This window comes from Eptatretus burgeri, chromosome 3 (genome assembly GCF_056783735.1).
Source record: "Eptatretus burgeri isolate ZD-2024b chromosome 3, Ebu_testis_v1, whole genome shotgun sequence".
Lineage (NCBI taxonomy): Eukaryota > Metazoa > Chordata > Myxini > Myxiniformes > Myxinidae > Eptatretus > Eptatretus burgeri.
This window is the reverse complement of record NC_140963.1, coordinates 133,403,043-133,419,220: the sequence shown is the minus strand read 5'-3', so window position 1 is coordinate 133,419,220 and position 16,178 is coordinate 133,403,043. Positions and strand designations below refer to the sequence as shown.

Below are 16,178 nucleotides of genomic sequence, written 5' to 3'. Positions count from 1 at the left end.
TGGTGATGAGAAACATCCCCATAACATGATTGCTGCCACCACTATGCTTCACAGTAGGGATGGTCTTCTTTGGGTGATGTGCTGCGATGGGTTTGCACCAAACGTAACGTTTTGCATTGAGGCCGAAAGGTTCCATCTTGGTTTTATCAAACCACAAAACTTTTTGCCACATGGCTTCAGAATATCCAGAGCTGTCTTTTTTTTTTTGCATCCCTCAAATGGGAATCAACATGGCTTTTCTGAGTAATGGCTTCTTTCTTACCACCTGACCGTACAGGCCAGACTTGTGGAGTGCTTGGGATATTGTTATCACATGCACACAGTGACCAGTCTTTGCCGCAAAGGCATGTAGCTCTTTCAAAGTTGCCATCGGCCTCTTGGTGGCCTCTTTGATCAGTCTCATCCTTGATTGGTCATCCAGTTTGGAGGGACGGCCTGATCTCGGCAGGGTGTTGGTTGTATCATACACCTTCCACTTCTTAATGATTCTCTTGACTGTGCTCCAAGTGATACTCAAGGCCTTTGAAATATTTATATATCCATCCCATGATCTGTGCATTTCCACAACTTCATCCCAGAGGTCTTTTGAAGGCTCCTTGGTGCTCATGGTCGAGTCATTCCTGTGAAATGCACGACCCAGCGGAGGAAATCTACAGGAACAGCTGATTTTACAATGCAAGGAAATCAGACACAGGTGGAGGCCATTCAGCTCATCATGCCTGCGTGAACACCATACTAATTTATCAACACCTGATCCAAGGAAGAAAATGCAAATTTTTAAAATCTATTTATTTTAAATTTTTGTATTATTTCTTTTTCTTCTTCCCCTCAGGGGAGGGGGCATGGGCTTGGTTAAAAACACCCGTCAACCACGCAACACCCCTTGACGAGACCCCCACCAACAGCACTCCGCACACATGCACACAATCACCCACCAATGCTGAAACTACCAGAAAGTCTAATCAACATCCCTGCACCCTCTACCTCCATAACTTCCAGGTAACTTTCTAATTCTCTATTAAACTTACTTCTTTGTGTCCAAAAAATTCCAGCATGTTTGCCTTTGTTGTTTGCAAACATTTTATCCTCAAATAATCAGAATCACTAAAATTTAACACAGGTGGAGGCCAATTAACTTGGTGTGTCATTTTGAAGGTGATTAGTTACACCTGAGCTAATTTACAATTACTATTTTAAGGGAAGTGGACACTTCTCAAACCAAGATATTATCGCTTTGTATTTTTAATTAGTTTTCTGAAATTTGCAGAATTTGTTTTTCATTTGGAAGTTGTGTGTTACAATGTGTAAATAAAGGTGGAAAAAGTCTGATTTGATTCAATTTTGTCTTTTGGTCGGTGGTCTTTCTGTCTTCTCCCGTCTCCTCCCGGTCTCGCACCCCCCCCCCCGCTCTGTCTGCGATGTGTCCCCCCACATATTTCTGCAGGGCTCTCAAGGTCTGCCAACAACCCCCTTCTGGTAAAACAACCAAAATCATGAATCATTGTTCACCTTCACTCTTTCATTCCTCTTTTTCCCTACCTTTGGGATAAACTCCCTCACTCTGTTCAATTCCATTCTTCCCTCCAGACCTTCAAAACAGCTGTTCACCACCACCTCTTATCGTCCCCCATCCAAATCCTTGATCTTTTCGACCCCCGTTAATCCACCCCAAACCCACCTCCTTCAAATTCCCTGCTTTCCTTCCTGAAAGTCCCTGTAATGTCCATTTTGTATTCCCCATGTTCCCCACCCCATCCCTCTTCCTTCCACGGATCTAATATCTCTGTTCCCCACTGTTTTGTCCTTCCCTCTTGTCTCATGCCCCCCTCGCTGTGTGTTGTGTGTTCACTCTAATACGAGCCTCGACAAGGTATACAAAAAAAAACAAAATTAAAAATAATTCCAGGCAATAAGGCAACAAAAGGTGAAAATTTTGAAAGAGGGTGTAGACTTTCTGTAGGCATTGTACCAAAGAAATGTGTACCCGGTACTTACCCCGCATGTGAAGTTCAAAACGGGGTCAAGCAAGTCGTTCACTTTCTGTCTGTCTGTCTGTCTGTCTGTCTGTCTACAGACGTCGGTCTGTGGTCGAGGAACTACTTAATTTCACTTGAATTTTATATTTTGAACACTGTGGAACATAAATCAGAACACGAAGCTGCACTTTCGCAGGACTTTGGCTCTTAATTTGGCAAATTGTATGGAATCTTGTCCTGAGGAGTAATATATTTGTTTTAGTCTGTCTGTCAAACAAAATGAAAATCATTCCAAACAGAATACCTACTATTTTTCGGGATGTCATAAAGGACACAAACAACAGGTATGAAGAACAAATTTAATGTGTGAAATAAGGTGTATAAAAGATGGTGCATCACTGGTGGTAAACTTCAGAAAAGTTTATTTATTTATTTATTTATTTTGGGGGGGGGGTGGTTTGCTGCCTTTAAAATCTTTATTTTATTTTGAATGAATTATGTACTTGAACTCCAGAACACAAATCACCCGGTTGACACTTCCAAAATCCTCCACTTTAACAATACTTGGACAAAATATAACTACATTTAACGCCATTGTGACCAATCAAATTTGCCGCTCGTGCTATCAGTGTCGGAGAGTATCGAGAATCAGACCAAATGGGGGCTCATCAAATATAGATTGTGCTCGGAAATGCAAAGCAAGAGTGTAAAAGACCATTCCCATGGCCATTTTCTCAAGACAACTGAAACAACCTCCAAGAATAACCTCATCTCGGATCACCAATTTGGTTTCAGACCAGGTCACTCCACCTTGGACGTGCTGCTTATACTCTCCCAACAATGGATGGAGATCAGGGCCATCTCTTGGACATATCTCATGTTTTTGATACAGTCTGGCACCATACCTTGTTCTCCAAACTCTCTGCCGATGGCATCCAAGGTAAACTCCAGACATGATTTACTGACTTCCTCTACTGTCGGAGCCAACGTGTGGCACTTAACAGAATCCTTTCATCTCCACTCCCTGTCAAGGATGGTGTGCCCAAGGAAGTGTTCTGGGCCCAGTCCTATTCCTGATCGTCATCAATGATCTCTCTTACTCTCTGGAAAATCCCTTTTCTGCCCTGACATCCCTCATCCTTCAGACAGGAAGGCTGCATCCTCTTCCCTCTGTTCAGACCTTGACAAAAAAATCACAAACTGGTTAAACACTTCGAACATGTCTTTCAATCCTGACAAATCTCACTCTCACTATCTCTCTCCGAAAGGACTGTTTGGAAAACCCTCCTTTCTACTATCTTAACAATCCTCTTGAGGAAGTTCAGTCATTCAGACTCCAGGGTCTCACCATCAGCCATGATTTTTCTGAGAAAACAAATTTCGAAATTTTCCTCCAAAGCCAGCCACCGACTGGGCATTGTCTGTCGTGCAAAGTCCTTCCATAGCACACCAGAGCTCCAATCCACCGACAAGACCTTCATCCATAGCTTGATGGAGTACTGCTCTCCTCTCTGTGCTGGCTCCCCTGCCACACATCTTGCTCAGCTTTATGCCGTGGAAACCAGGGCTTTCAAGATTATTAGAATGTCTCGCAATGAAGCCGAGACGATGGGCCTATCACTTTTCCATCGCAAATAGGTCTGTGATCTCTGTCCATTATATCCATTCCACTGCCTCATTTCTGGTCATGCACACTCTGCACTTTCCGTGTTTCGTCCGACACGGTGCAACATCAACCCTCTCCTGGTGAAAACTACCGAAATCCAGGATCAACGCTCACCTCCACTCAACTGTACCACTTTTTCTCCGGTTGTGGAACCAACTTCCACATTCTCTTCAATCTCATTCTTCTCTCCAGGTCTTCAAGACAGCCGTTCGCCACCATCTCAAATCGTCCCGAATCCTAAAACATGATCTTTTCTACCCTCGTTAACACCATTGAAATACCTTCTCCTTCCGATTTTCCAGTTTTTCCTCCATGGAGTTTCCTTCTGCATCCATTTTGTCCACCTCATGCACATTTGCTTTACGTCCTGATCAATTCACTGTACTCGCTCTTCCACGAGCCTCAACTATGTATAGAAAAACAAACAAAAAAAACAAGACTGCGCAGGATAACGTATTCTGTGAACTCTAGTTTTTGAGTCGGCGACGTCAGACGTATGAATTGGATGCGTTGGTGAATAATTTATACAATTGGAGCATTTTCAAAATGGAATTGTCATTTCAATGATTTCAACAAGTCTCCATTCATCAATATTATCATCATTGTCGAACAAAAGGCATTATTATTCATGACTGGCAGAACAGCTTCGAGGTAACGAACTTACCTTTGAACGGTCTCGTCCTGGTTTGATTCTCAATCTGACAACCTGGTGTTTCAAAGACGGGGTGTTGGCTGCATTAACAAGTGTACCACCCATCAGGTGGGTCATTAAGTAATGGACCAGTCTACCAGTCCTCGTCACTGGTGTACCTTAAAGATCCCACAGTGTTTTTCACAAATAATTTGGAACATGGAGAGGGCAGAGCATACATGCATACTCGTACAAGTAGAGCTGAACCCTCACCATGTTCCAAATTCGTGCCCCAACAAGCTCCATGATTGATGATGATGATGATTATTATTATTATTAAATTATTCCAACAACAGACATTATTGATGTTATTACTCTCGATGGTTACATATGGTCCAAATATTATGATCAATTTTACACAAGAGCATTGCCAGTCAAACGGATATCCATCGATAATGACAAATCAATTCCTCCGAGAGAGACCTTTGGAGGGCAGCAGGCAAACAGCACTGCAGGAAATCTCCAAGATGATGGCAAAGCCAAGCAAACATGCATAATTAAAAATCAAATATCAGTCTGTGTGAACAGGTGGGCAGTCGAGTTTGTCTGCGAAGACAAGAGAATCGGGTCATAATTGTGTGAAACGAAGAAAGACAAACGTGGCCACACAAGTAAACAACGGTCAAAAGAAAAGTCTTTTCTTTTTTATTTTTTTCTTTTCCAAAAGCAAGGACAAACTCGAGAGACAAAAAGGACGTGACCCTTTATGGTCAAGTTCAGGACCGATTGGCCAGCAAGACTATGTGGTGTTAAATGGCCGGGCTCCTGGGAGAAGCACATTTTTCTGATTTTGATGCACCGTATTCTGGTGCAGAGTGTCGGTGCTGCCGACACAGTTTCTTGGCAATGGTTATGCTGGGTGGTTTGCCGTTGCCTTCCTCATAAGGAGTCAGCGCAGCAATATGTGATTTGTTCATGGTGCCGGCGATAACTCACATAGTCTTCGTGAAGGACACCGTGGGATCTTTGACGTCCACCAACTCATGCCGGCAGACCGGACGCCCAGTTTAACATCCATCCGAGAGACAGTGCACACATTGACGAACAACTCTGCCGTGAAACACTGTGATGACAGTTTATAACCCGGTTTGAGATTCAAACCCACGCTCGACAGCTTCGAGGTGAGTGTGCGTACGTCTCAGCCAATCCTGCCAGAGAGGCACGTTATTTTTTTCCCAGATTCATCCCGATTTCAAAAGCTCATACGCTATTCTTCCTGATATCCATCTATAATAATAATAATCAACTGCAATGGGACAAAATCGTTTTGAACATTTTGAACTGAAAGACTTCAACTCCAACTTGAGCGTCTCCAATCAAACCACTAAAATCAATCCAACAAACAGAATTTACACTTCATTAGCAAACCTCAAGTCCCCAACCCCCACCCCTCCCCACTTCCTTCAAAATTATTTCCATTCTTGGCTTTGCACAGCAGCACCAAGTCTCGTGTCCTGGATGTAACAGATGGTCAGTGAAGTCGAGTCAAAAGCCAAAGTAACTTTTTCACACCGCAAGCGATGTCAATCGAAGGACTGCCAACAAATCCAATGAAAACCCCATTGCGGAGGAGTTTGACATCAAGGCCAAATGTCTGGCACACGCAACATAACAAACATGTTGGGATTTTCACCTTGTTGACCGGTTGCCATTTCAAAACGACACACACTGTACGTATATAGTATTGGTCACGTAGTTGCCAGTACAAAAGACAGCGTCGCGCTGGGACACCAAGGCCTCTTTAGAACATGCAGCATCAGCTTCCCATTGTGTCGAACACAAAGACGTGATAATGGATATCTTTACAAAAAAAAAAAAGTCTTTATCTAACTTATCAAATGGCACAGGCTTCTGCTGTAAACTTGGCAATGAAGTTAACCTTGGGGACGGTGGCAGACGAAGCTAGAAGGCCATTACAACAGGGCACGTGATCACATGGCTGAAGTTCGCAGAGTATTCTCAGCTGAACCTTCACTCTTCTCCATCTCCCCCGAAGAGTCACGAGACTCCTGAAGTGCCGACGTTCAAGTGCATGGGAGATAAGCTTCCTGCTATTAACAACAAAAAAAAAGTCCAGGATCTTGACCAGGATCCGGCCCTTGAAAATGAGTCCCCCTCATTCGTCTCATCGTCTTCGGCTTGGAGACCCAGAACCGTAATACTCTGCGTGCCATATTGCAACAATCGGTTTTCCAAGGCCCTATTCCATCTTTGTGTGTTTGCACAACAAGCGGTGTGACGGCATGCGAACCATTCTCCAGAAAACACTCAGGCACACAATAAATATTCAAAATAAAAAGGACAGCGAAAACGGCAAGGGTCATTTGCATCCAAAGTATGCGAAGAGTTGAAAGTATGAATATGGACGTGAGAAGTGGGACGGTCAATCGAGCAGCAAAGCGATTGCACTCCTTTTGATCAATTTTTACCTGTGGGTCAGGATGAAAGGGACGAGACATTTTCCGCACAGCCACGGTGAGTCATTTAATAATCTCAGGTGTTCACCACATCAATAAAGGTGGACATGTGATGAAAGCTCGACGGAAAGCGATATATGCACCTTGCGATCGATGCCGCCGGCCTCAGCATGCGCTCACGCATCTCCCCGAATTGCCAGTGGCGCAAACAGACACAAAATGGTGAAACGGTTACAACACAACAGCATCTGGGTATGAACATGTCAGTAGCCGCTTTAAACCCGATCAGCAGAGAGGCGCGTGCACATCCTCAGGGCAGGCTTTGATATGCAACTACCCTCGCAGTCAAGGAAAACCTTGAATCAATTATACGTCACAAAGTTGACATCGACCGACGGGTCTCTGATGTGGAAAGACATGCTTGTGCAACATCCTTCTTAATGGATGCTTGCACGAAAGTGAAGTTATGATGTCACGAAGAGACTTGTAAGTTCGACACGGCGTATGCAGCGATTGACCTCGATACAAATGCCGGCAAGACTTTTCTCATCGCTTTTGACAACATCAGAGTTTAAGAGGTTTAGTTCCTCCAAAAGCTGAAAAGGAACCACTCCCAGAACCATCCCCTCCACCAATGCCACCCCAACCTATATCCGACAAACCACACCAGGCCCTTCAACTTCGCCACCTGGCTCAAATAACGAGAACATTTATTGGGCAAAATTCCAATCTTTCAAAATTGCCGTAAACTCATTGTAATTGTGAGGAACGTTTTGCGATGTTGAAATTTCAGTGAGCAGATGGAGGAAGGGAATGTGGAGGTGGCGGTGGAGAGTGGGAGGGAGGAGGGGGGGCTGTTGGATCATAAAGCTATGAAAATGGGTAAAAGCATCTGTGTCACATTAGATTGAATACACAATTATTCCACAAATGCCTCCACATGCTCTCTCGATTGTTGAGCCCACACCATATCCTCCGGCACAAAGACAAGTCAAGTCCCACAGTACTACAGTACTCGACAAGTGCTGGAGCACAAAAGGACTCTCAACTGCAAAGGCACCATTGTCCTCGTGGCTTGTCAATTGTTCAAAATGCATTTCGAACCAGAGAGTTCGTAGAACACCTTAAACCACGCAGTCTTGAGAAACAAGGACTTGAGCGAGGTCTGCGACCGGCAAACTTGACGAGTCGTGATGACGTAAAATTCCGTAATATTTTGTCCAAGGGTTTTGAAACCGCGACTACGGCAAAATGAAAGCGGTTGCAGGTCTGCGAACTGTTAAATGAAAGGGTTTTGAAAGTGCCAAGGAGATTTGTGTGTGTCCTCCAGTGTTCAAGTGTACGCACAATGAAGTCGAAATAAAATTTTAAAACATTTAAGTTGTCGAATTTTTTTTTCCGGAAGTTTACCACAATTGATACAGCATCTTTCCTACCACCTTATTTAACATGACGGAGTAAAAAAAAAAAATTAGATCACTCGTCTCTGCGCATGTGCGATCGGGACGAAGTCAGATCCAAAGTACGGTCCTGCATAGGTATCTACAGGTTCGTTTTCCGATTCATGTTCAAAATATAACATTCGATTTAAACAAGTTGTTCCTCGATCATAAACTGACATTTGTGGACAGAGACAGACAAAGCGAACCGATTGCTTCACCCCGCTTTTCGCTTTGTGCGCATGGGGTAAATATTGATTCAATGGAGAAATGAGAGCTCGTAAGAAGCTAGATACAGCTGCTGAGTAAGGAAAGTTAACATGCTGTTCCTATAACTAACTGATGTTAAATAGATGTACAAGATTATAATGGGATGTACAAACAAGCATGCTAAATGACCCTTTGAAAGACCAGAGAGATGATCACGTTCATGGAGAAAAAGACAGACAACTGTACGAGACAAGAGGATAAAAGGGACAAGAGAGCGGAGGTGACTAATTGAAAGAGCAAGCAGCGTGCTTTAGACTCCTGATTTTATGGGTAACGCTCATGATGATCACAGCTTCAGCTTTCACTGGATCTAGTGATGATATTGGGGTGAAACGGCTTCGGTCAACAGAAAAGTGAAAGACCCCGTTGAACCTCCAATGAAAGGTTGAACGAGGCCAAGGAAAGGCTTGGACATGAGAAGCATGACCATCATCGGCTTGCTATCAAAGTCATCCTGAAAATGGCATCCGCCTGAGACAAGTCATGTCCGCTCGAGCGATTGCACCTGCCCTCGACGACAGTGGATGGTCACAAAAGACAATTTGTAAAGGTGATCTTTCTGGGGTGACATTGCAAATCTATCCAGTTCGGGTAGAACAATGGACGAAATAAACAGGATGTCGAATGAGGTATGCTAACCACTCTGGGAAGGAGGAAGCTGACGTTTCGGGCTTCAACCCTTCATCCGAGCTAAAGAGAGGATACTAGCCTTTAACAGCAAGACGAGTTTTTCATTTATATATCCAGCTTGGGTAGAAATGACGGATTGTTTCACTGATTTATTTGTTTTTTGCTGATCATGTCATTTCTCGGACATAGTTATGACAATGATGTGGTGGCCACTCCCTCCACCCCACATCTCTCCCCAAAAAACATTAGGGCAGAGATTTTAGAATTAAACCAGGGTACCAGTATACCATTGCCTCCTCCTTTGAAAAGTAACCGTTGGATTTTTAACCGTCACAAGTGTAACATCCGGTTGACCTTCCCTGAAGGGTAGCATACCTTTTGATGCTACCGGAGGAACACATTGGCATTTATCTGGATTAAATGCTGCATTCGAGGAGTCACACCAACGATACAATCTTCGAGATCGGCGAGAGGGATGCAGTCATCGGCTTTAAGTGAAATAGTTGGCAAAACGGTACGTGGTCTTCCAGTGTAGCAGCGAGATCTCCTTTCAAAACGAAAACAATCCATGAAGGAACCCTTCTGGGAGACACCAGCTTCCTTCGAGAACAAACGAGAAGAGCGGCAACAATGACAATGTGGAGGTCTGTGAGCCAGGTTTGGGGAATGCCACGAATACCCAAGACAGAGAGCTGAGCCAGCAGGACGAGTGTCAGAGAGTGGATGAAGAGAGAGCGCAAACAAGAAAATTATTTCACCAGGCAGCACCAGATGGCATCGGTAATATCACATTTTAGCTGAGACTGGTGTTTGGTTTTAGCTTTCGGCGGCATGCTCACCAAATCAAAACTCAACAATCGTCTTTCTGATGCAACGCCGACAGGGGGCGTTGCATCTCAGAGCCCCTCGTCCATTGGATGAGGGATATAATGCTGGCTGTCTGGTCTGTATTTTAGTTGTAGATGTTTATCAGTGATGCAGTAAAGTGGGGCAATATGCAAGTTGATCACACACTGGTGGACATTAAAGATCCCACGGTGTCATCATTGTCGCGTAAGCGTGTTATCACCCGCACCCTGAACAAATTACAAATTCCTGCCCCGCCACTCTCGCCAACCCTCACTTGGCAAGCGTAGTGAGTAAACCATAAGCCAATCAACACGAGATGAGGGAGGCTGACATCCTCCCATACACTGAAATAGCTTGGTTTGATGAAGATGATGTTAGAGGTCCCACTGTGTCTTTCACTGAAGAATAGGCGAGTCGTCACCGGTACTCCGGCCAAGTTCTGAATTCCTTGCCTGAATACCACTGGGAAGGCAATGGAATGGCAAACCACCCAGTGTATTTTTTTTTTGCCAAGAAACTGCCGAGGCAGCACCAATGGTCTGTACATGCACATTGACCGGACTCCTTTTGTTCGGAACGCCGAACACGTTTCAAATTGAATTTGCCACGACACAATCAGCCAGAGTCGGTTCACGAACGAAAATCCATTCAATCCTCAAAATGATGTTTTCAATCTTGAAGGTCTCAAATCTCTCCTCCACATTGTCTTGAGGTTCTCCAACTATTGTCTCGGTCCACCTTGACCACATTCGTGTTCAGGTGCAAGACCAACGATTGAAGGCACATCATAGTCAGAATTGTACAAAGAAAGAGAATGAGTGGACTTTCCAGTGGGATGGAGAACCTTCCTGAGGATGTGACATGAGCGCTAACGGCTGAAGTCCTTTGCGTACATCCTGAAGGGAAATCGTGTTTAACGAGGGCACACCCCGACCTCACGGTCCCAGCTTCGAGGCAACGACTTCCCTCAGCTGCTCCTGTTTGCGAGGGCAGGCAAGGGGCCCGTGTGCAGATGGTAAAACAAAGGAAGGGGCTTTTGTGAGAGCGAATGAATACCACAAGCGTCAGCATTCGATAAAAAAAAAAGGACTACGTCACATCAGAAGGCACAGGTCCACACTGCGGTGGAACCTCCTCTGAGATGCGACGTCGTCGCTTTATTGTCCCAGCCCAGTTACGATGTACAGGCATTGTCCATCTGTGTGGGATTATTGTCCATCTGTGTGGGATGTTCAAAAAGTTCTCGGAAGAAGAACTCGCTCACCGATTGGTGAGACACTCACGGGACACTCAATGATGGGCAAGAACCTCACGAAACACACACTGTTCTGTTCTTGCGTATGGCAGTTTGGCTGCCGGGTGGCTATCATTTCTTGGAAGTGGGGCAAGACCCTGCCTTGCCCCTCTTCCAGCACACGGGTACTCATTTCGCTGACCTCGGAAGGATGACAATCTGAGTCAACCACACCTGGCGTTAATTCAGCGGCCAACGGGGCTCAAATTCAGGAGCCTGAGATGCCAAGCCAGCACCAGGCTACGGACCACTCACCGACCGGTGAGACACTCACCGAACGTCTGAGAAACGCTGTTTTTCAATCACCGAGTGGTTGTAAGTCGTGAGTGGATTTGCATTTAGATGCGTTTTGTGAAACTGCATAAAACACCCCTCGGCCTTTCTTCGACCCTGTCTTACTTCGAGGACATTGTGAACTCTCCTCGTACAATCCGCGTAAACCGATGGACACTCGGCGAGGTCTCGTGCATGTTCGGCGTACACCGAACAAAAGGAAAGGAGGGCAGTCGGTACGAATGTCCAGGGCACTGGTACTGCTTGAGGGTTGTAGGAAAGAAAAATGCACTGGGTGGTTTGCCATTGCCTTCCCAGTGGTCTGGGGAGAATGGCAAGGCAGAGGGGGAGAGGGTGAGGGGGGGGTGAGCCAGGCAATAAATGACAAATCAACAATATTTAAATATTTACATTAAATTAGCATAATGCAAGCAGAAATTGTCTGTTCACCATTCGTAGAGAATATCCATCGACACAGATCATGGGCTTCATACGAATACGAGTACGAGTACGAGTACAAACACACAGACGTACATGCACACTCGGGATTATGGATCCACGGCGGACAAGACAGCGGATGCACAGACACGGACGGACACACACGTTTCGACACGCGTCTTGTACGAGTATCCTCACATCGTCCCGGTACCGATTTCGAGCTGCGACAGCGTGTCCGCCGCACGTCTGCAGGTGTATACACCGAGATGAGACGAGACGGGAAACGATTCGAGGTGAGTCGTGCGAGAGGACCCTTCCTCCCCTCCGAAACCTTCGCGATCAGAAGCACTCTCACTCCCAGGAGCGCGCGAAGTTTAAACGGCACGAGCCACGGAATGAAAAAGCGCACACAGCACCATAATCGCCAACTTACCTCGCTGTAATAGGTCTCCATGTCCCGAGCGTGACACCAGCGACACGGGTCCTCAGTTAATATATCCACTCGCAGGTGATCTCCAAACTAGATATCCTCAACCGACGCTCATAGCCGCGGATCGGCCTTCACTCCTGCACGGTGAGCGACCCCGGGCGCACGATCAACATCCCCCTGGAGCGACTGAGCGACTCCTCGCAGGCTCCGTGCACACCGCGGACGCTTGTACAAGCTCCACCCAAACCACACCCCCTTCCCGTCTGCCCCGTATTTCAAACTTGGAACCCGTTCTTTGCACCGACTCGGTTCGTGGAAACGCGTGCTCGCTCTCTTTGTTTGCCTCTGCGGGTGCTCAATTTTACAGATCCCTCGTAATGCGACACCAACCTGTTTGCCTGCTTTATGAATCATATCCGAGCGTGCACTTTCCTCCCAAGCTGGTTGATGGAAGGGATTCACATTTAATTCAGGTTATACGTACCTTCATTAGTCTCGCCCCGAATGGAATGCAAGACTATTGGAATGAGTGTGCGATATATGTGTATATAACATGTATGTCACATATAACATAGAAAATATATCATGTATAACATGTGTATACAACAGACATATCACGTACAACATGTGAATATAACAAACATATTATGTCACATATAACATGCATATCACAAACAACATGTGTATAGAACATATATACTACATGTATAATATATCACATATAACGTGTATATAACATACATATTATGTCATGTATAACATGTGCATATAACGTGTATAATATATCACGTACAAGTGTATATAATATATACTACATGTATAATATATCACATACATGTGTATACAACATAAATAACATGTCATGTACAATATATCACATATAACGTGTATATAACATACATATTACATGTATAATATATCACGTACATGTGTACATAACATACATATTATGTCACATACATGTGCATATTACATGTATAATATATCACATATAACATGTACATGTCACGTATAAAATGTGTATATTACATGTATGTCACGTACCATGTGTATGTAACATATTGCATGTATAATACATCACAGATAACATGTGTATATAACATGTATAATAAATCACGTATAACATGTGTATATAACGTGTATATGTCACACATAACATGTATATGTCACGCAAAACATATATATGACATCTATATGACATGTATAATGTGTCACTATGTATGTCACATATAACGTCTATATTACATATTACATGTATAATATATCACGTATAACGTGTATATAACATATATATTACATGTATAATACATCACGGATAACACGTGTGTGTATAACGTGTAATATATCACGTATAACATGTATATGTCACATTATAACATGTGTATACAACATATTACATGTATAATATATCATGTATAACATGTGTATATACCATATATTACATGTATAACACATCAGATAACATGTATAATATATCACATATAACGTGTATATAACATGTATGTCACTTATAACATGTATATGACATGTATAATGTGTATCACTATGTATGTCATGTATAACGTCTATATAACATATATTACATGTATGATATATCACGTATAACGTGTATATAACATATTACATGTATAATACATCACGTATAACGTGTATATAACGTGTATATTACATGTATAATATGTCACGTATAACGTGTATATAACATGTATATGACATCTATAATGCGTGTCACTATGCATGTCACATATAACATCTACATTACATATATAATATATCACATATAACGTGTATATAACATATGTATTACATGTATAATACATCAAGGATAACACGTGTGTATAACGTGTAATATATCACAAATAAAGTGTATATTACATGTATAATATGTCACGTATAACATGTGTATATAACATATTACATGTATAATGTATCATGTATAACATGTGTATATAACATATATTGCATGTATAATACATCAGATAACATGTGTAATATATCACATATAACATGTATATGTCACTTATAACATGTATAATGTGTGTCACTATGTACGTCATGTATAACGTGTACATAACATATATTACATGTAGAATACATCACTGAAAACATGTATAATAAATCACGTATAACATGTGTATATTACATGTATGTCACGCGTAACATGTATATGACATCTATATGACATGTATAATGTGTGTCCCTATGTATGTCACATATAACGTCGATATTACATATATAATATCACGTATAACGTGTATATAACATATATATTACATGTATAATACATCACGGATAACACATGTGTATAACGTGTAATATATCTCGTATAAAGTGTATATTACATGTATAATATCACGTATAACAGGTGTATACAACATATTACATGTATAATATATCATGTATAACATGTGTATATAACATTTATTACATGTATAATACATCAGATAACATGTATAATATATCACATATAACATGTGTATATAACATATTACATGTATAACATGTGTATATAACATATGTTACATGTATAACACATCAGATAACATGTATATCACATATAACATGTGTATATAACATGTATGTCACTTATAACATGTATATGACATGTATATGACATGTATAATGTGTCACTATGTATGTCATGTATAACGTCTATATAACATATATTACACGTATAATATATCACGTATAACGTGTATATAACATTACATGTATAATAGATCACGGATAACATGTATAATAAATCACGTATAACATGTGTATATAACGTGAATATTACTTGTATAATATGTCACGTATAACGTGTATATAACATGTATATGACATCTATAATGTGTGTCACTATGCATGTCACATATAGCGTCTATATTACATATTACATGTAACATATATCACGTAAAACGTGTATATAACATATATATTACATGTATAATACATCAAGGATAACACACGTGTATAACGTGTAATATATCACGTATAAAGTGTATATTACATGTATAATATGTCACGTATAACATGTGTATGTAACATATTACATGTATAATATATCATGTATAACATGTGTATATAACATATATTACATGTAACATACATCAGATAACATGTATAATATATCACATATAACATGTATATGTCACTTATAACATTTATATGACATGCATAATGTGTGTCACTATGTACGTCATGTATAACGTCAATATAACATATATTACATGTATAATACATCACGAAAACATGTATAATAAATCACGTATAACATGTGTATATAACGTGTATGTCATGCATAACATGTATATGACATCTATATGACATGTATAATGTGTGTCACTATGTGTCACATATAACGTCTATATTACATATATAATATATCACGTATAACGTGTATATAACATATATTACATGTATAATATCACGTATAACATGTGTATACAACATATTACATGTATAATATATCATCTATAACATGTATTATACATGTAATAAATGGTATATACACATCAGATAACATGTATAATACATCACATATAACATGTGTATATAACATGTATATGTCAATAAAAACATGTATATAACATGTATAATGTGTCACTATGTATGTCATGTATAATGTCGATATAACATATATATTACATATATAATATATCACGTATAATGTGTATATAACATATATTACATGTATAATACATCACGGATAGCAAATGTGTATATAACATGTAAAATACATCACATATAACATGCGTATATTACATGTATAATATGTCACGTATAACATGTGTATATATCATGTATAATGTCATGTATAACA

At 41.5% G+C, this 16,178-nt stretch overlaps 1 protein-coding gene across 2 annotated transcripts in view; it reads right to left on the bottom strand.

Moving 5' to 3' along the window:
- LOC147031009 (unconventional myosin-X-like) overlaps positions 1-16,178 on the bottom strand; it is a 265,336-nt gene that overhangs the window by 180,359 nt on the left and 68,799 nt on the right. The window contains exon 1 of one of the 2 annotated variants that reach the window (XM_085875664.1): positions 12,377-12,600. The exons of the other annotated variant lie outside the window; for it this stretch is intronic. Within the exon in view, the coding sequence (XP_085731790.1) occupies positions 12,377-12,397 (21 nt within the window). The 5' untranslated portion in view covers positions 12,398-12,600. Of the gene's footprint in view, positions 1-12,376; positions 12,601-16,178 lie in introns of those variants that run through there. 2 annotated transcript variants of the gene reach the window in all.